Source organism: Telopea speciosissima, chromosome 9 (genome assembly GCF_018873765.1).
Source record: "Telopea speciosissima isolate NSW1024214 ecotype Mountain lineage chromosome 9, Tspe_v1, whole genome shotgun sequence".
Taxonomy (NCBI): Eukaryota; Viridiplantae; Streptophyta; class Magnoliopsida; order Proteales; family Proteaceae; genus Telopea; species Telopea speciosissima.
The window spans coordinates 17,069,606-17,089,803 of NC_057924.1; the positions used below are offsets into that span (position 1 = coordinate 17,069,606).

At 38.1% G+C, this 20,198-nt stretch overlaps 2 protein-coding genes across 3 annotated transcripts in view; both read right to left on the reverse strand.

Moving 5' to 3' along the window:
* The window catches only part of LOC122640903 (glycogen phosphorylase 1-like), a 175,895-nt gene extending 169,124 nt beyond the window's left edge, over positions 1–6,771 (reverse strand). Inside the window, exons 1-2 of the mRNA XM_043834188.1 lie at positions 6,032–6,771; positions 4,235–4,349 (exon numbers count right to left, since the gene is read on the reverse strand). Of these exons, the coding sequence (XP_043690123.1) occupies positions 4,235–4,349; positions 6,032–6,733 (817 nt within the window). The 5' untranslated portion in view covers positions 6,734–6,771. The remainder of the gene's footprint in view (positions 1–4,234; positions 4,350–6,031) is intronic.
* A 7,398-nt stretch (positions 6,772–14,169) lies between these two features.
* Positions 14,170–19,923, reverse strand: LOC122641013 (probable transcription factor GLK1). 2 transcript variants are annotated; one of them, XM_043834326.1, is made up of 6 exons: positions 19,307–19,919; positions 18,798–18,938; positions 18,329–18,667; positions 18,175–18,237; positions 17,760–17,879; positions 14,170–14,437 (listed from the first exon to the last, which is right to left on the reverse strand). In XM_043834326.1, exons 1-6 carry the CDS (start codon positions 19,736–19,738, stop codon positions 14,288–14,290), a joined length of 1,245 nt encoding a protein of 414 aa, XP_043690261.1. In that variant the 5' UTR covers positions 19,739–19,919; the 3' UTR covers positions 14,170–14,287. The 2 variants fall into 2 exon arrangements, with proteins under 2 accessions (XP_043690261.1, XP_043690262.1); XM_043834327.1 differs by lacking the exon at positions 14,170–14,437 and adding an exon at positions 17,572–17,687 and having other exon boundaries at positions 17,723–17,879; positions 19,307–19,923.
* Positions 19,924–20,198: the final 275 nt, after the last annotated feature.

The window sequence follows — 20,198 nt, forward strand, 5'->3', positions numbered from 1 at the left end:
GAGAACCTTGAAGTTTCGAACTCTTTAGGCGTTTAGCCTTTTGCGATTTCGATTTCCCCCAAATTATTAGGGTAATATGTTTATTGTTGATAAATTGATAATGTGTATTGCAGGTGTATACTTTTAAGTTACACCTCCAATAGACATTAATAAAAAAGCATCTAAGCTATTAAATGGTTTAAAAAAAAAAAATTTTAAATCTAACTTTTATATGTACAAATATCGACCGATATGCCAACATATCGTGGTATGGCGTCCATGGCAACGCCATGGCGACGCCATGGAAGCCATATCGAACGATATATTTACATCCACCATGGCGTAGCTCGATATGCCACCTCTCCCAGCGCCATGGCGACGCCATGACAACTATGATTTCAAGAATCTCGGAGAAATCTCGAATATTTTGAGATCTCGATCTCCTCAGTACTCATTAAGTCATAGTATTGTATTGTTGGGACTTGGGAGTTGAGAAGTGGAAGACTAGGGTAGTAAGGTGTCTATGACTTATGTATTATTTTTATTTTTTTTTGGTGAATAAAATAATTAAAATACTAAAGGGGAACAAGATTACAAGAGCCCCTTATTCATTGTACTTGGGTTGGGTGTCTATGTAATTGGCATTGTGAACACTTCACTGCATCTTGTGGTTTGTAGTAGAAACTTTAAGTTCAACTATTTCTTAAACAATTATTCAATATTATGTCTCTTCATCCATTATTACATAATTTACTTGTTTTACTTGCCAATTACGTCTCATAGCACTCAAACAATGTGTAGAATAGGCAATATTACATTAAGGGTTCAATGATTACTGCCAGCAAAGGGTGCAAATCCAAAACACCAAATTGGGTGCTTTTATTTTACAATTGGAAGATTTAAATGTGTTTATTAAGCCTAAAACAAGCTCCCCGTAAAGTTTTGGAGCCAACTATAGCCATTTGCCCACCGAAAAATACACTAACTCGCCGAGATCTCAGTCATCTCGACTTAGTCGAGACACCGGGTCGAGATGAGTTTTTGAACCTTGCGTATCGGTCAAGTACCTAACATTTGGTATCAAAGTCAGGCACCACGTCACGGGTTCAAATCATGGAAAGGGCTACCTAGGAGAGGGCTACCCGGAGTAGAGTGAAAGCCATCAAGAAAGGGCTACCTGCTACCAGACAAAAACTCTGGAGCAGAGTGGAGCCGCTTGGAAAGGGCTACCTACCACTAGAGTGAGAGTTGCCTAGAGTGAAAGCCGCAAAGGATGACGGCTACGGAAGTGTGGTGGTCTGTTATGTGTCTAATGGGGCCCGATCTAATGTATGGGTGCTAGATTGGGCCAGCCTAGTATGGGATAGGTTAAAGAGCTTGATTTAACGCATTCCATCAGCTCTAGAGCTTTTGACGTATCGGTCAAGTACCTAAAAGTTGCCCATATGTGTTCAAACTGAACAGGCTTGCATCTCTCATGTCATGTAAAAAGCATTGGTCGGTTGGGTTGTTTCAAGTATCAACCACTTTCCTCCTGAAATGCCTGTTGTGTGCATACATTGCATAAAATTATGAACTAGCAGAATGGAACCACTAAAAAAAAAATCAAAAGCCAGTTAAATTTCCTGGCTGAAGTTTCTATAGATGAGTGTTTAATTCCTTTCTAATAGGATCCCGTACAAATTTTAGAGTTGTTAAGAAGGTGAGGATATTACTAGCATAAAAAGGAACACCAAGGAAGTAGCATGCCCCAAAAGTACCTATTGAGACCCATACAGGGGATGACCAAAAGAGAAATGTGCTGTAAGCCTTCTGTAGCTGCACCATTGGCAACCATCTGTATTCTTCTGTCCACAATCTTTCTATAACATTTTTGAAATGGATCTCCCATGCATAGCTTCAACACTTTCATGTTCCCAAGAGCTCCTGAACTAGCCTTCAGCCTCTCATCTTGCGCTTCCTTAGGCATCTAGTCATCTACAGTGACATTTCATTATATTGCACACTGAATGCATCTTCTTAGCAGCATTTGAGAGTCTCAGCTTCTTCCTATAAATAGCTTCCTAGAGCATGGATCTAACTTTAAGTCCTACTATTCTACTTCGGAAGTACCATTGCCTCTGTGATAGAGGATTCTAAGCTTTTGCAAGGAGTAGCAATATGGTTAATCTTTAATCCTCACTAACAAAAGCTCCTTTCCCTTCAGCAACCTCAATGAAGGCATTAAGAAACAGAGGACCAGCAGTTAGCATGAATATCTCAAGCAGAGCAAAGAATCCAAAAATTAAAATCTCTTTCCAATGGCAAAGAACAATTGTCCACAAAATTGAAGGTGTGGTAAATGACCTGGTTCGTTTTTGGCTATTCAATTTTTCCATGAAAATCAAGTAACAGAATTCCGCCCAGTCTATCTTGCGTAAGCAGGGTATATCTGCCCCCCATGGGGTCTTTTCCTTACCTTCCTCCTCTAAGGCGTTCAAACACCAAAATGATATTCTACTAAGAAATTCAGATTTGGCAAGTCACTTTACTGTCCAAATCAAAGGTGTATGGGGGGAAGAGCCATCAGCAGTTTCACTGTTATCTTCATATTTGTGTACCTTATAAATGCAATATAGCAATAGAATCAGTCCTGGCAAAGATAAAACATTCAGCACAATAGTAGTTGATATTTCCTTCCCCACTGTGACAGCAACCAGAGATGAAACACAAAGGATTCCTACAAACAAGCAGCCAGCAAGCCCAAAAGCCTCAAAAAAGCATTTGGGTATTGCCTTCCTCTAAGGCTAACTATTAAACCAAGAAGCAACCGTGACGAGTACCAATGTACCATCCACTAATGAACAGGTAAAAGATTATCAAAAATTTTATATTTCTCTTGCAGGATTACTTAAGTATACCATATCCAAACCACCATTGAAAATGACAAAAAATGTCTGTGAAAGTCAAAAGCCTAGGAAGAGGCCAGGAATTCATAGTGTTTTCCAGTGATGGTTTGTGAATCACGGTGAATAACAGCATGAGCAGGAGCAAGGTATCAAAGGAAATGACAGAAAAATCTTTCAACAGTTTTCCTGAAACCTAAAAAGGATGAATTTTTTCTCGTATTAACTACTTTCCCCAGAAAGAGCATCCATTCAAGGCTTGATTTAAGAACATTGCAATCAAGCTTTCTTTATGGAAGAAAAATAAGGCAGAAAAGGCAAGTATGAAGAGAGAGAGAGAGAGTGAATGAAAGATAGATTGAGAGAGTACCTTTGAGTTGAAATTGATGGTTAGTGTCCCAGAAGCAGAAGAGGATTGTTTGTTCTTGTTCTCAAGAAGGTGGGAGGAGAAAGAGTCGGAATGGGATTGTTCTTGCTCTCAAAGACAGTGGGAGAAGGCAAAGTCAGTTCCCGTTCCGCATATTTTCCCTTCTTTTCATTGTTTGCTTATCTGACTCACTCAAGTAATTTGGTGAAACCAAATATGTTGAACCAATTCAATAGGAATGGGAGAACTTGTTGGGTTATGCAAATAGAGGAGTAATTAGGGCATTTTGAAGTACCAGGGGAGAAAGAGAGGTGGAAGTTTTCTTTTCTGGGGGAATCAAAAAAGAAAGTACGAGTAAGAGAGTTTGATTAAATATAGGGTAAGTATTGAGACGAGAGAAATTTTCCCTAAGATAAAATAATAAGGGAGAAGGTTCCCCATGCTGCCAGTGTCTCCCACACCACACCAATAACGGCGAGGGAAACGCTTTCATCAACAAGGAGGGCCTACATGGTCAGGGAGGAGAGAGAGGGTGATGTGGGTCCCACATGGTCAGGATGTGAGCAGACATGAGAAAGGATCCTCACACTGTCGGTGTGGGTATCTTTTTCCCAAATAATAAATAAAGTGAAACAGAAAACAACGACTAAGACCCCAACTTAACTAACCAATAAATATTGTTTCCTATCTTCTACCTATACGTTAGGTTTATCAAAGTGGCCCATTACAATGAAAAACTCTTGGACCAAAGGCCCAACACATATATAACCCAGACCAAGGTTTATTTCCACTAAATAAGCCCACTTCCGTGTTTTATCTGCATCAGGTTGTAGGGAATGAAGAACGAAAATGTTCACCAACCTATAAAGGATTAAATTACCTTTAAAATCTGTCAATAAAAATATTTACATTAATGGCACACAGAAAACAGTCACCATTGTTACTACCAAGTAGAGACAAATGATAAAGCATTGAAAATTCATCAATAATGCTGCAACAATACCCATAAGAAATTCGAGAGAGAGAAAGTACAGGCGCTTTGGGTCTTTCCTCTTGAAGTACTGTTGAGTATCATGCCAACGCTCAATCAACCGGTCTCTCACACTGTGTGATAATGCCTACAAACACCACCATATCAAGACCAACTTTATGGTAAGAAGAGACGAGAAATGAAACCAGAGAATGGAGGAAGTGGGGGTCATAAATTTTTTGGCATTATCTTGTCAATAGATCATATTCACAGCTTGCATAAAAGAAATGATAAATATTCGGACATCCTACCCATCGGCCGGGGGAGGAATAAAAGTTTGGCTCACCTTTATAACTGATGACAATGGCACAAATGTTCAATATATTTTTCTATAATTCCTGCCCATGATATATTCCTAGCATTTTGGTATTTTCTTTTCTCAAAAACTAAATTTTTTATTGATTGCATGGAATAGTTAACAATTTCTATTTATTGAGAACAAGTTTTCTTTTTTTATACCATGTAATGACTCTTTTTGAGAAAAATAAGATTTTTTCCCCTGATGCTTCTACAGTGTTGATTCAAAAAAATATGTACATAGCGCAAACTCTATGTCACCAGAGGGTGAGCATATTGCATGGCGCTGGAGTGTGGAAGAACATAATGAAGGACTTTGGTCATTGCATTTCATTTCTCTGATCTCTTACAGAGTGGGTTATGATTCAAAGCCCAGGTTTTGGGAAGATGTTTGGGCTGGTGATGAACCTCGTTTAGTCACTTTCTAAATACTTTCTGGTGCTGGATTTGAAAAAGAAATGCCCTGGTTCAGTAGTAGATAGAGATCCATAACAGAGTTATGAACTGGAAACTTTCTTCAAAGGAATCTGCAGAAACAGTAAACAGAAGCTTGAGCCTAACTTTAACAGCTTATTTTGAGTCCCTCTGGATAGTTTTAATCTAATTGCAGGGTATGGAAGAATGGGGTTAAGGGGTTGTTCTCAGTCAGAGCTTATATCATGAAACATTATGTAATATAGGCCCTGATCATAGTGATAAGGTTGTTATTTGACATCCAAAGATCTTTCAAGGACGATTTTTCTAGCTTGGTTACTCTATTTGAATAAAGTTGTCATCTCTTTCTACATTGTAATTTTTCTTTTACAGTATCAATCTGGAAATATTATGTCAGTATATCTGAGCTGAATCATCTTCCACTTCCCCCCCCCCCCTCCCCCCTCTCCCCCAAGAAAAAAGAAGCTGAAAACAATCTTTACAAAATGGCCTGAATTGGAACTTAACCCAAAGCTTTGATGCTGTGGAGATCATTGACTTTCTTAGGGTACATAGAAGGAAAGGAACATATGTATTTTTTATAATGAAGTCCAGAAATAACTACACATGATTGCAATTATTAAAAGCATGGTAAAGCTATGAATGGATATTAAGATGTTTCACAGGGGTTCTCAGTGGTTTGATATAATCCAAGGACTTGCACAAAGTGAGAAGTTTGGATTTTACAAGCAATGTACTCTATAAACTGCTGTAACTGTACATTCTTCTAATCACTTTATTGAATCATCTTCTCTTAATCCATGTAATTTTATTTACTACAAATTAGTCTGGCTACTCTCCCCCCCCCCCCCTCCCCCCCAAAAAAAAACCCTCCATTTTATTCGAGATTCAAAATCAGATTCACTTTCATTTCTGACTGCGTAAAGTAAATGTAGAAAACAACAACATTGATAGCTCGAATTAATAACATTAAGAAGCCGATTCTAAGTTTAAAATTTAAATTAGATATAGAAATACATTCACTAGTCACTACATTACCTGGTAAGCCTCGAAATCGTCGAAACTAAACCGGGACCTTGCCACAGTATACTCAACGTGATCTAGAATGTCCTTCTGAAGGCTATGTGAATCATTCTTCAGGAATCCATCCATCAACCCGAACAACTTCTCTGCCTTGGCCTTCCTCTCCCCAGCTTCGGGTAGATATCCCGCTTTCCGCACAACAATTCCTCTAGAAGAAGGCACTGAAGAATCCGCCAACACCACCACTCCATCACCACCCTCGATAGCCTCCAACAAAGCCTTCTCGATACGGTCCAAGCTGCCGGGGTCCTCGATCTTCCTCCCATGCGAATCAGTCACGAAGAACTTCTTCACAAAGAAATCGCTCTCGATTTCAACGGTCGCTTTCTCAATTCGTAAACCGAGGACCTTGAGAACCCTGGTGATAACTTGAAGAAGGCCGATCTTATTGCGAGCTCTGATCTCGAAGAGCGTTGAGTCAGAGGAGGAGTCATTGTCGATGCTTATGGTTGAAGTGGAAGTCTCGGAGATTGTTCCCTCGGTAGCTCGAAGAGGCTTGGTTTGAAGAGAGGAATAGCGGAGAAGATAAAAAGAAGAACATAGTGGCTTTGATAAAATTGAAACTGTAGAAGCAAAAGAACGTGAACAAGGAGCCGAAGAAGAGATTTTTGAGAGGAATGGACCGAAAGTGAGAAGGGAAGAAGAGATCGCAGACATCGAAGAGAGAGCGGAGTTGCAGAGAAGATTGCGATTTTTTGAATTACTCGAAAGAAGAGAATCAAGAGATGAAAACGAGTTCCAGGGCTTGCTGCTCAGAGTGACTTTGCGACTACTGATCACTACCGCTACTGGAGCTAGAACAGAGAGAAGGTCGGAGTGTCCAACGGCTCGAACAACGAAAAGGACGTCTCTATATTAAATGACCAAATTGTTAAAAATTTTCAAGTGGATACTTCATTCTTGGCAATAATTAAAGGATAATCTGGTGATTTGGTCTCTACACTATCACGATCTTCGGATCTTGTATGTAATCTCACGCGCACAAGCAACAGAGTCGGATCACGCTCGGACATCCAACGGTCCGAACTCAACATAGTCAATGAGCTCGGACTGTTGGATGTCCAAGTTGCCACGTGTCAGGATCTCCTCCTAACATTGCCGTACTGCCAAGCTTTTAGGGAATTGAAGAGGTTAATTTTCCCTTGGGATCATCCGCTTGCAAGGAAACTCCCTGGTGAACATAGGGGTACAGTATCTCCTAGTTCGTGTGTGTTAAGGGGTCGTGCACCAACCCTGAGGGAATTAGTCAACCAAAAGCCGAACACCTCTTGTTACCAAAAAAATAAATAAACAAAAAAAAATAATGGTAAGCCGAGCAACCTCCTCTTTAAAGTTATCTTTTTCTAATTTTTTAATGGTGAAAATTATCATCCATGGTCATGCATTAGTATGAGTGGCATTAAATATAATCAGATTGACATAAGTACCCATACAAAATAACATAAAAACACCTTCCCCCTATTTGATGGAGCAGATTAGAGAATATCCTGTGTTCAAATACCTTCCTCTTTTTCAATATCAGAAAATAGTGGGACCATAGTCCACTTGACTACTTGAGTCTGTCTGAAATGGAACTTTCCCCAAAGACCCAGTTAAAGGAAAACCCTACGACAAGTAACCCATCCTCATTGTGTTTTTTTTTTTTTTTTTTTTTTTAATGATAAAAAAATCAAAATAACTTACAAATTAAGATAGGAATATACAAATGCATTGTTTGATTGCTGAGCCATTTTGCCTTGGTTTGAAGCGACCACCGAGCAAAACGGATCCCTCTTAAATCTAAAGTTCATATCTTGTCCTATAAAGTTGATGTCTAAAAGAAGTTTAAGTAATGGCCAGGGCCAAAGATTAATAGATGGAGATGGAAGAAGATCGGCAATTCGCTGATTCGAACCCATCCTCATTGTTGCAATATGTTTCAAGGCCAATCGAGTTGGACTTAAGTCATTTGGTGGGTAATGTTTTGGATCATCCTAAAGACCTTTCTGTGCTGAGCCCATCTCCACGATTGAACCCCACGATTGAACCACCTGGTTTCTGCTCCAGGTTCCGACCAAGTGCTGAATAATCAGGGCTCTAGCTCACCTTTTGGATTGCCTTTTGCAAACCTTTATGTGCATAATCTGGGACTTAAGAAGACATCAAGCTCTGATAAAGGAGGAAAGGTGTCTTCTGAGCCTGAATGTGATGCTATGGCTATGTCAAGGGTTTCCAAAATTATTTAGTATCTTCTAAAATGCCCGAGGCTAGTCCTGATTTGTCATCTTCAGTTATAATTGAGGAATTGCCTTCTTCACCCCACTCCCCAGTGAGTAGGAAGATCGATAAAAGATCCCCCAGAGAGGTTCCTAGTCCTTTCATTCGTAGTTTCAAGCGATTGTATATATCCTCAAGCTCTATGTTGTAAGAAATCCCCATAAATCAACCTACCCTTCTTAAATGGCATCTGACAAAATAGTGCATCAAGACTCGTGCTCGACAACAACGCATTGTCTTCAACATGGAGACCTCTTCTTCTCAACTCCCTCTATTTCTGAACAGGTGTGGGTGGGTGGCTGCCCAATCTCAGCCCCCAAGGGGCCATGAGTCTATTGTTTTGAAACTGTCAGGGGTGCTACCGTCCCCTGATGATTCAATATTTGAGCAAAATTTGCTCGAATGTTCAGCCGGCTCTTGTTTTCTAATTGAAACGAAGCAACATGATTCTTATATGAGTAACATCCAAAAAAGGTTAGGATTATCTCACTCTTTTTTTCTTACACCTCATGGTATGTCTGGTGGTTTCGCATTATTTTGGAATAATTGTGTTTCTCTAATCATGCTCTCGGTGTCTCGCAAAATTGATATGCCCATTGTGCTTGGTTGATGGCATCGATTGGAGACCACATGTTACTGTCGTGAGTATTGTTGTTTCTGGCTCGCCAAAGGTACCAACCAAGGAAACTGTTGGATGCGTGTGTCCATCAAACCCGGTTTATATTAATAAAGTGTTTATTTTATATCACGCATGACCTATATTTATTGGACTTGTAAGTTGTTCTATGAGTTTTCACCCAAAATAGTTCTCAGTTAGAGATAGGACCAGACATCCCGTTTATATGGTCGTCACATTGTATGTTACTAGAAATATGTTTTCAGTACATAAATGTGGTTACGCATATTGTGTGTATAGAAAAGAATCTGGTAAAAATCTCGCACATGCTACTGCCAGTTGTGAGAGGACGAGATTTGAACATGTCATTTGATCTTTGACCTAAGAGATTTTATTTGGTACAACACTGTATCATTTGTTTTGGTAAGCCAATGGTTGGTGTCTTATGGACTATATATCAGTACACTGGACATGTGATTCTGTGTTGTGGATGAAAGAGATGCTGAACATGGAATCCACTGTCGTTAATTTGGGAATATCAAGGAGAGAGAAAGTCTGTGACCGATCATACACAAATCTAGTGCTAGTGTCGTTTTTGTAAATTGTTTAAAAAAATTATTTATAATATTAAAAATAATAATTAATATATTAAAATTTATTTTTAAATATTTTACAGCATCCGATCGTGGTCACAGAGTCTCTGAAATGGACATGTACAATGAGTTGGGGTTTGACAGTATTTATTTACTTGCCATGTAGCTCATTATGGGATATAGAAAAATGAAAGGTCTTACATGTGAATTAAAGAGTCTAATCGTGCATGACAATTTTGGGAATATTAAATTTGTTAATTGTCTTTTTATTTATGACATTAAATAAAATATAATTTGATTATATAGTTGGTCATAATTAACGAGATAGGAATCATTTTTAGATTCTACCTCTTCCCACTTAAGAAGCAAGGGTGGTGAACAATTTGGAAAGAAGACAAAATCTCACTAAAGTGGCAAATCCCAACTTGAAAATTTAACTTGCACAAGGCAACACTCCAAAAAAAGGGGCTTTATATATTAAAGGAGAGGGGAGAGAGCTCCACGGTTTTGGAGAATCTCTCTCTTGTGTGTGAGGGTTGAGGTGACTAGGGTTTTATAAAACCTTAGTGAGATTGGTGGCGTTCTTCCATATTGTAGGGGATTGAAAGCTTCAAGGAATTGAACAAGTCAATCACATACATTGCTCAAGTTGTGGAAGAACTATTATTTGGAGGAGGAGCCACGTTTTCTGCTCTAAGGTAACCAAATCTTCTCGAGTAAATTTTGATTTACCATGTTTTTCCAAATATGAATGCAAAAGCAATGTTATCCAATCTGTTTCCGCTGCACCATGGGATCTAAACCAACAGAAACTACATAAAGAAGTGGTTTCCCTTTGAGTTTGCTTCCCAAGAGTACTTAAAAGAACTTGAACTCTTAATCCATTGAAAATGCTTGGTTGTCGAAAGACACAATAAGTTAGAGAGCTTCCAAACCAAATTGCCTTTGCAAATGGACAAGAAATAATAATGTGATCAATTGTTTCCATCACCACATTGCACCTTAAAGAATGGTGATCAAAAGTAACCTTTCCCTTTCGTTGAGCTAGCATTGCACGTGTTGCTAAACCTCCCGCACAAGCATGCCAAAGAAAATTTCTAATTTTTAGAAGAGTATGATATGACAAATAGATTTCCAAACCATTGTAGATAGAGTTGACACTTGAGTATTAGATGAAGAGGGTCCCCTTGCAAATTCTTGTTGCTCCACCAAACAAAGAAGATGATAGGCAAACTTCACACTAAAGTTTCCATTCCTTTGAAGTGCCCCAATATAATGCATCACTTTGGGGGAACAACAACAAGGGATATCAGGAACAACTTGCATATCTGTTGGATGGAAAGATAAGCTCAATGGTTTCTGGTTCCAAACTTTATTGGATCGATCAATGATCTCTAAAACAAAAACCAACGAACAACTGCTTGGACATGGATATTGTGTCTTGAATCCTGGTGGACCTTTATCCGTTGCTGTAACTGGAGCACTGCTAGCTGTATGCATCACACGGCGCAGCAACGGCCATGTACGTATGGTGGGGCCCACTATGCCCACATGGCTGCTGCTGCGCCGCACGATGCGCACAGCAGCGCTCCAGTTACAGCAGCGGATAAAAATTTGAATCCTAGTAGACCTGGAATCCATCGATCCTCCCAAATGTTAATTTGATCTTCAACATGCACTTACCAAATTAGACCCTCCAATAATACCTCTGGCCCCACCATGATGCTTCTACACCAATTCATCATGTGGTAGATATTTGGACCATTGAGATTAGCTTATCTCAATGCGTCTTTGAGAACACCTTTGGCCTCGTATATTTTAATAAATTAGTTTCTTTTTCTCTATCGACCAAAAATTCCAATTAAAAAAAAATCAACTTGATCTTTTGATTACCAATCACTTGCATTATTTTTGAAAAACTATCAAATTAAAAAGAAAAAGAAAAAATTATATGGTATTAAGGGCTGATTTGGTATGATTTCAATTTTAATTTCAGATTGATTTCATGAAATAGTCAACAAATAGAGTTTTGGTCAAGAAATTGAAATTGTTTTGGTTGCATCGTTATGAAATATTTTAAGAATAACGATGCAACCATTTGATAGTTCAATTTCTGAGAATAGACACTCTCTCTCTCTCTCTCTCTCTCTCTCTCGCTCCATATTGGAAGGATTGGAACCTCAAATCAGAATCACAAAAAACAGAACTACAATGCACGGTTAGCACTACTTGCTTTCTAGCCCTTACACAGGCGACCTTACCATGTGAGACCGAAGCACGACCCATGAGCTACTAATGATTTGTCAAGTTTTTCTTCACCTGTTATAAGGGTTATTTTCTCTTTTTCACTCTTTGTAATACAAGGCAAATACTGTAAGACTAATCTGTAACACAGAAATAAGAAAAATATCTGTTATCAGTACCGAGACACGAACCAGAGAGGAGAACTCCAAACAGCACAAACAGGAACAAGCACGAATAGGGTGAGTTGAGTCGTATCTAACAGATACTTTCCTTAAGTTTTTAGATGTCCCCACTTCTGCAACGGGGTTGACCTTGCACCTAACCCTCCAAGATGAAACAACTCCTAATCGTATAGGTTGCAGAACCTAATACGAGTACTAAGGATACCAAACGGCTATACTAGCCCTCTATTAAATAAAGAAAATATAGTAAAGACTGGTCTCTGGAACGGACTGTTGCAGAGACAATTCATTTCTGTTGTATGTTTGAAATGCCAGGCAAGACTTGGTATTTATAGTGCTTGAGTACCCTTTCATGAAGGGATATATCCATAGGTGAGACAGTACGTGTTTCCATCACATACAGGGAGGGGGTGTATTTATTCGTATATGTGTATGAATAGGTATGTACAGTTCAACCGTATAGATGAACCATGGGTGAACCAAACCGAATTTTAAAATGAAAATTAAAATTCAAAAGTGCAAAACTCCTACTATCTAAAAATAAGGTTTTGCCCACACCTTGACCCACACCCCGACCCCGGCCACGGCACGGCCACTTGATTCAAAAGCACCCCAAGGACCCCCCACACACTAGAAAGTAGGGTGACTACCCCTCAAAAGGGCTCACACCTTAAGGAACCAACCGTATATATATCTCTCTCAAGTTACTCTCTCACAACCAATGTGGGACTATACTTGAGCTCAATATTGCCTCTTGCACACAAGAGAACACAATAAATTCAAACTAAAAAAATGGAGAGAAGATAAAAAAAGGAGGGAATGAACAAAAGACACTCTTTTTGAAACTTTGAACCTCTTGACTCTAAAAATACTTTTTTGAAATAGTAAATTGACTCAAAAAATGCTTTCTGAAATAATAATACAACACTCTTTTTTTCTTTTTCTTTTTTTTTCAGGAGGAATAAAATACATTTTATTGAAGGAGAAAAAAATAGAAATGCAGTATTCTCCTTCTAGTCAATGAAATAGCAAAGGGGAAAAACCCAATGAAACCAACCTCTTCTAGCAAGTTGTATAAGTCTTTTGAATAAAAAACTCTAAAAAATTACAAATCTATGACAATATTTGTTTTTCATCTAATCATTGTTCCAAATATCGGTATGGTATCGGTGTGGTGTATCTTTTTTTTTTTTTTTTGGAGACAGGAAGGGTATCCGACCGGTGTGGTGTATCTTATTGGTATTGCTAAGGCCTGATACAAATACGATACAGATACTGATCGGGTGTATTGGCAAAAATTGGATCAGTTTCGTAATTATGCCCGATACCGACACAGAAAAGTAAATCAGTTTTGAAATTACGCCCGATATTGGTCTGGTTCCAGCATCGATTGAGACTGATTCGGACACTAATACCGATACCTATAACCCTGACTCGGATCCCATTATACCGTGGGAGGTGTGGACAACTGTCTTCATCACTGCCAGATCTGCCCTGAGATTCCATGTCAGCATCATCGACTTTTGCAATGTTGGATTTTTCGGTATTTCTACTTTCACTTTCACATCCAGTGGTCCCTCCCACCTACGAATCTTGGGCTGTCCTTTTCAGATTATAAATTTTAAAATTCTTCCATTAAAATGAAAGTTTAATAGAAAAAATCGAATGAAATCAAATAGAGGTGAAGAATATTAGAAGGGAATGAGTTTTCGGTCCGGGAGTGTGGTTCCTACGCTAGTGTGAGAGGCCAATTACAACGCACATGAAAGAATCAACATGGGTCATATTTTTGCTTTCATGTGGGATGGGGTGGTCATGTCACCCATCATGTATCTTGACGCAGTCCTCTTTCCCATATTAAAAAACTAAAAATAATAGAAGTTCTGAAATTTACCAACGAAATAGATGTTCTTACCATTATTAAGAACTCATACAACCATTAATAAAAGAAAACAAAATGGTTTATTCATCTTCTAAGGCCTTATCGATCACTTTTTAAAGAAAAACTGTTATTTCTCTTACAATGAAGACAAGAACAAGGAAAGAGTACAAAAAAAAAAAAAAGGTGTACCCAATGCACGAGATTTCCACCAATGTGGGGTATGTGAGGGCCATAATGTACGTAGCCTTATTACCCTCTTTTCGGAGAAGCTGTTTTCTGACTTGAATCCATGACCACTTGGTGAAAAACAAAGAGAGAATGAAAAAACCAAAAGGTTACCCTGATCAGATGGTTACATTAATTACATGAAATTAGACATGTCGTCGAATTCTGGTTTGGAGCTAAAATCACCATCAAAACCTTCTCAATGAGAATGGATCAAGCACAAGTGGGTGGTATTTTGGAGATTCCCTGATGTTGGAGTTCTATAACCACACTTTCAACTGATGGAGGCTTTAGCCCAAGAGGAAGTGGCAACCATGGTTTGGATAAAACATCTCCAACAGCTGCATCTATGCTCTCTTTTGACTGTCGATCAACATCACAATGTAAACAATTTCAATACCTAAGATGCTTCTAGAGTAAATCAAGGAGAAACAACCAAGCAAGACAAGAGGATCCGGCTCCTCTCCAGAGAGCCCAGCGCCCAGGGAGTGTCCAGGGGGCATCCAAGAGCTAGGCTGTGCCACACACATCTCGGAGTACATCCAATCAGCCATTGGGATGCATGCGACACAGCCCAATGGCTAGATGCCCCCGACCACTCCTTGGGCACTGGGCTTCTTGGAGAGGAGCTCAACCCAAGACACGAACCAAGTACAAGCTATGAAAGTTGACGGGTCGTAATTAATAGAGAAGAATATTTGATGTATTTCAACCAAGATAAAAAATCTTTCTCATTTTCTCTCAAAAAAGAAAAAAATGGAGAAAAAGTTAAAAAAATATGAAGAGAATTCCAGAATAAAATCAGCGACCAATCCCTACAGAGGATTAAAGCTAAAAGAAGAATCCGCGAAAAGCATACATGGACAATGCCCAAAACAACCATACACCTGAGCCTATCCTAGAATCTAGCTTACTGAGAGGATTGGTGAAAGGACCACACCCACCTCAGCTTGCTAGAGGTGTTTAAACCTCTATCAATCTAAAAGACAAAATGAAATAAATAGTACTTCAATTTAGAGTCTCCCTAAACAAAATGACAAAGAAAGTTTGGTATCTATCGGTATAAATTATTACCCCCTTGAAAACAACAGGTTACATTGGTACATAATAAACTTTAAATATTATAGTAAGTGACACCCACAAGATAGATCAGAGAAGATATGCATTCAATATTTTTCCATTTATGAAAACTATATGGCCTTATCACAAAAAAAAAATAATTATAATTATATGGGAAAAGGTTAGGCACGCCAGTAGGTTGCCCAACATATATCATTCTCTCTCTTTCTCTTTTGGAAAAGACCCTATTTTTATTTTTTTTGTGTCTAACCTTGTGATTCGTATATGCCACTAACTTACTGAAAGCTGATGGCATGTCCAACCCTCTCCCAAATTATATATATATATATATACACTCTAGAAACATGAGTTGAAAAGTGTCATAAAGCTTAGGTATATACTAATTCAAAAATATGGAGAATAGATTATGACAAATCCTAATCAACTTAATGTGAAATTTTGCTAGGAATTATTCTATACATATTAATGCTTAGAGGCAAGCATCTGTCCAATGACAAAATGTTATGGAGGATAATATTAACATTTCAAAGTTAAGCTGTAATAGCCCCTCAAAATTCATGAAAGAAAATATTCAAAAATGGTTACTGAATTGAGCTACAAAGTCAAATATTTTTGTATTTGGATAGGACACAACTCGATCAATTGAGCCTCTTCTTAAATAATTTGGGCCGATAAATTATCCAATTTCACCATTCAACTATGTTTAAAGACATGTGGGTAATATTATAATAAAATAAGAAAAGAAATTGATATACCAAATCTAATTGTCTTATAAAAGTATAAATAATATGTTTAGCATATTTCCTATTTAGAATTATAGATAACTATATGATAATTTTATGAAATCATTATAAATTCCTTTAATATTGTAAGGATTTATATAATTGTTTCCGGATTCAAATATCCGAATCCTTAACATATTTGAATTTTGAATTAGTTATTAGTAGAAATGTGTATCAAGTACCAATTTGAATTCGAATATTATGTACATAACAGATTTGGATTCACTTGTTGGTCTATTCTTAGTTTTGTTCAGTTCTTTTTTGTTCCGAGATCTCTAAATCAGGATCCGGCTTCACTTTTCTTCTATTTGGTGGTCTAACCCACCCGCTTTGTATCCAATCCTACCCTTCTTAAAGGTAGGAACTTCTTTGCAATGTTTCAATAAAATCATTTGACCGAAAGGCCTGTTCCTGACCCAAAAAAAAAAAAAGATTTGGATACACTTGTTGGTCTATTCCCTTTGAATTTTATCTGATTATATACCTAGCTTAATGCTTTAATTTATTTAATTTTTCCTGTAAATGAAACATTATCATTTTGCCATCAACTTAAATAGAACAAAGAATTAAAAACACTATTATCTTTCCTTTTCGAAGCTTCTACTAATTACTCAATAAAATTATCCAAGAAAATATTTAATAAAATCATGTTTAATAGTATAAAATCCATATTATATAAAATATTCAATTATGAATAATTTGATGGCTTATGTGGCTTCTCCACAAGTTCTCAATTAATTACATTTTTTTATTGGTTAGTAAAGAGAGAAAGGGAGGAATTGGTGGCATTTTCTAAGAATCTAACATCTCTAACAACTACATAAGGAATACTTACAAAGCATAAATAGTTTAAGAGACATAGGCCTGATTTGGTATGATTTCTATTTCAATTTCAGGGGGTCATTTCTATTTCTGAAATTGTTTGGTTTGATTTTTGCACCTTATTTCAGTGAAATAGAAATCAAGTGAAATAGAGATTCTGAAATAGCTGAGGAGCTGTTTTAGAATTTCTATTTCATTTGAATTAGCACTCTTGCTCTAGAATGAACACATGGTTAATTTCATGGACAAAGTAGTAATTTCATGTTAAAAATAAAATACCACTCTTCTTCTCCTAATGGTCTCACCATCACCACCCCACTCCCACCATTGCCACCGCCACCACCACCACTACTATCCTATTACCACCACCACCACCACTACCCCACTACCCCACTACCACCACCACCCTGCCATCACCACCACCGCCACCACTGGCATTGCCACCGCTACCACCGCCACCACCACCATTGCCATCGCCACCACCCCCACCCCCACCCCCACTACTTCCACGTCACCACTACCCTGCCATCACCACCACTATCCCGCCGCCACCACCACCATCTTCCCAAAGAAATATAGAGAATCTATTCTTCGAATTTGAACTATCAAATGGATTTTTTTATTCGTGAAATATTTCATATTGATACAACAAAACAATTTCAATTTTTTGACCAAAAATCTATCTATTGACTATTTCAAGAAATCAATCCAAAATTGAAATAGAAATCATACCAAATCAAGCCATAATCCCTAAATGCTATTATTTCTTCTACCCAACCAAATTATATAATACTTTTTAGATCTCAGCATTAAGGAATTCTCAATCTATCAAGCAACATGACTATATAGGATAATTGAACTTGCAAGCATCTGGGTTTCAAGGGATGTTGGTGTTATTGATTTATATAGTTCTAATAGAAGGCTATACAGTAAAATAATTAAGGCAAAACCCAATTTAGAATATAAGTAATTAACATCTTAAAATAATAAGGGTTTCTTACCGGATGAAAATCAAAGGGAGGGAGGGAGCCTGACTGCCCATTTGAGACACCCATACCAGCTTGGTCTACCTTGTACATGGCTGGAGGTGGAATGCCCCGAATTGGTGTTGTAGAAAACCTCTACATTCATTCGTAATAGCAAAATAATCAAGTTCCTATTATATATGCGGGCAAGAGATCTCTACTTGATCGCATGGTCTCTACACAAGTGTCTAGGCCAATGGGTGAACATGCTTGGGAATCTATCCCATGGGGCAAAGACTCATCTCATGGTGCCCTGTGAGAGGGCATAGTAAACACCACCAAGTAGAGATCTTTCTGGAGACGCCAATCTAAAAGATTAAATTTACAAATGCATCCAATACCTAGGTGCATAATACACATGAAAACTCCAAAAGAGTAAGGAAGTAGTTACCGTTGTTGGCCGTGGCTGTGGAAAGCAAGGAGTCCCTGGTGTAAGACCATTTGGACCTTTAACCTAAAAGAGACAAAGAGGTAAAGCTGGCTTGAGTTTGTGCGTCTTTTGAGAGAGAGGGAGAGAGAGAGAGAAAGAGAGAGAGAGAGATTACAAGCTGGTGAAGTTGCTGCCAGTAAGAAGGGTCAGGTGGAGGAGGAGGTGGTGGTGTTGCCCATGGAGAAGTAGGTGAATGAACAAGATGTTTAGGCCACATGCGCATTACAGACTGATCAACGGTTGGATGTCCCCACACATGCAAGGGCCTGAAGGGCTGCAAGGGAGTAAGAGGAGGAAAACCCATGGTGGGTGGTGCAAGCCATGGGCTTCTTATCTCTCTTTTGCTTCCTCCTCCTCCTCCTCCTCCAGCTCCTCCATGAATTTGCCTTCTATGGCTCCAACTTGCCGCTTCTGCTTCCCTAGCTAGTAAATGTTTCCTATGTGATCGATATTTCTACACAAAACCCACAAAAAAAAATCTCATATTCAAATCAAATAAAACCTAGCTCATCTTGAAAAGAAGAGGGATGGAAAAGAAGAAAAACCCTAAAATAAAAAACAACAGAAAAAGATAAGATATGTACTTGAAGGTGACTAGCAATGTTGTGTCGAGTAAGACAATCGACACCCATAAGCTCTAAAATCCTTGAAGGGACTGCCTTATCCACCCCTAGCTGCTCCACTGCTTGAACAAACCTCCTGTGCAGCTCTGGAGTCCAATCAATCTACATTTTTTCCCCCGTTAAAGATCAGTAAAATATATTTAAATAAAAAATAAAAAAATAAAATTAACAACGAGACATTCTTAGACGATAAATGTAATACTATCACCTTCGGCATCCATCAACAGCAAAAACAGTGACTATAAAAAAAAAAAAAATTAAAAAACAAAAGCACACAGGTGCTTTCTCCTTTGCATATCCCAAACAATATCCTACAGGACCTACACACAGTTCGATAAAACAAACTTTTTTTTTTCAACTTTTCAAAATTTTCAGATCTGCCTTATTACACTCGTGATTTCTCTCCTTCCCATGAAAGTAAACCTGCCCACCTGCTCATGTTAGTATAGATCCATCAACAATTTAATTACCTTCACTTTCCGCTTCCCTTGTGAACTTTTAGATTGGTTCATCGATTTACGTCTTCTTTTCTCATCTTCGTTTCCAGATGGATTCACAACAACTGATTCATCTTTTTTCTTACTCCCAATTTCTTTGTCTTCTTCTTCTTCTTCTTCTCTTCTCTCGTTCTCCTCTACTTTTCCAACTGAAACCGAAGCATTCACTTCCGATGATTCTTCTCCACCACTGACAGAAAATTCGGCAAGGATTTCTGGGTCCGTTTCCAAATCGGGCAATACATCTCCATCTTCAATACCAACAAAAAGATCTTCGAAATCAATTCCTTCCAATAAATTTCCATCAGTGAAAATATCTGAGAAGTCGTCCATTTCGAGTTGGAAACTCTCCATCTCTCCCTTCCTTTCGTCATTGGAACTTCTTAAAGTTGACACTTCAAGCATTCCAATTACTAAACAAAAGAAATTGAAACGTAGACAGCAAATATGATTCACTGTTTCAAGGAGAAACAAAGTCTAGCAGACATGAATAGTGAAGTGAGACGACATGATATTGCATGGAAGTGCAATAGAAATCTGATTATTAATGGAGGGTTAACGGTGGGTCATTGAAGGGAGATGACTGACGAAAGAAAAGGGAGACAGTATAGAGTTTTATGTTGGCTGGTTTGGTTTTTGCAGAGTAGGAGTGTGGAGAGATTGGATCTCAACCACAACTTGTATTGAGATTTCTGAGATTTTGTTTTTATTGTTTGGACTTGACTACCCCTTTTTTATTTTTTCGTTGATTTGTGGACTGCCTTTTTTTGAAGTTTAGAAATTATGATGAAGGCTAGTCAGCTTTTATTATTGTATTTCTTTTGGTTTCTTTCTTGGTTTATTGTCTTTCAAGAATGAAGAAAAG

Excerpts from the sequence above, each read along its gene's own strand:
- LOC122641013 (XM_043834326.1), bottom strand. The coding sequence starts at position 19,738 with ATGCTTGAAGTGTCAACTTTAAGAAGTTCCAATGACGAAAGGAAGGGA. Across the intron at positions 18,939-19,306 it reads AAGGGAAGCGGAAAGTGAAG|ATTGATTGGACTCCAGAGCT; the intron begins GTAATTAAATTG and ends GAAAAAATGTAG. Across the intron at positions 18,668-18,797 it reads ACATTGCTAGTCACCTTCAA|AAATATCGATCACATAGGAA; the intron begins GTACATATCTTA and ends GGTTTTGTGTAG.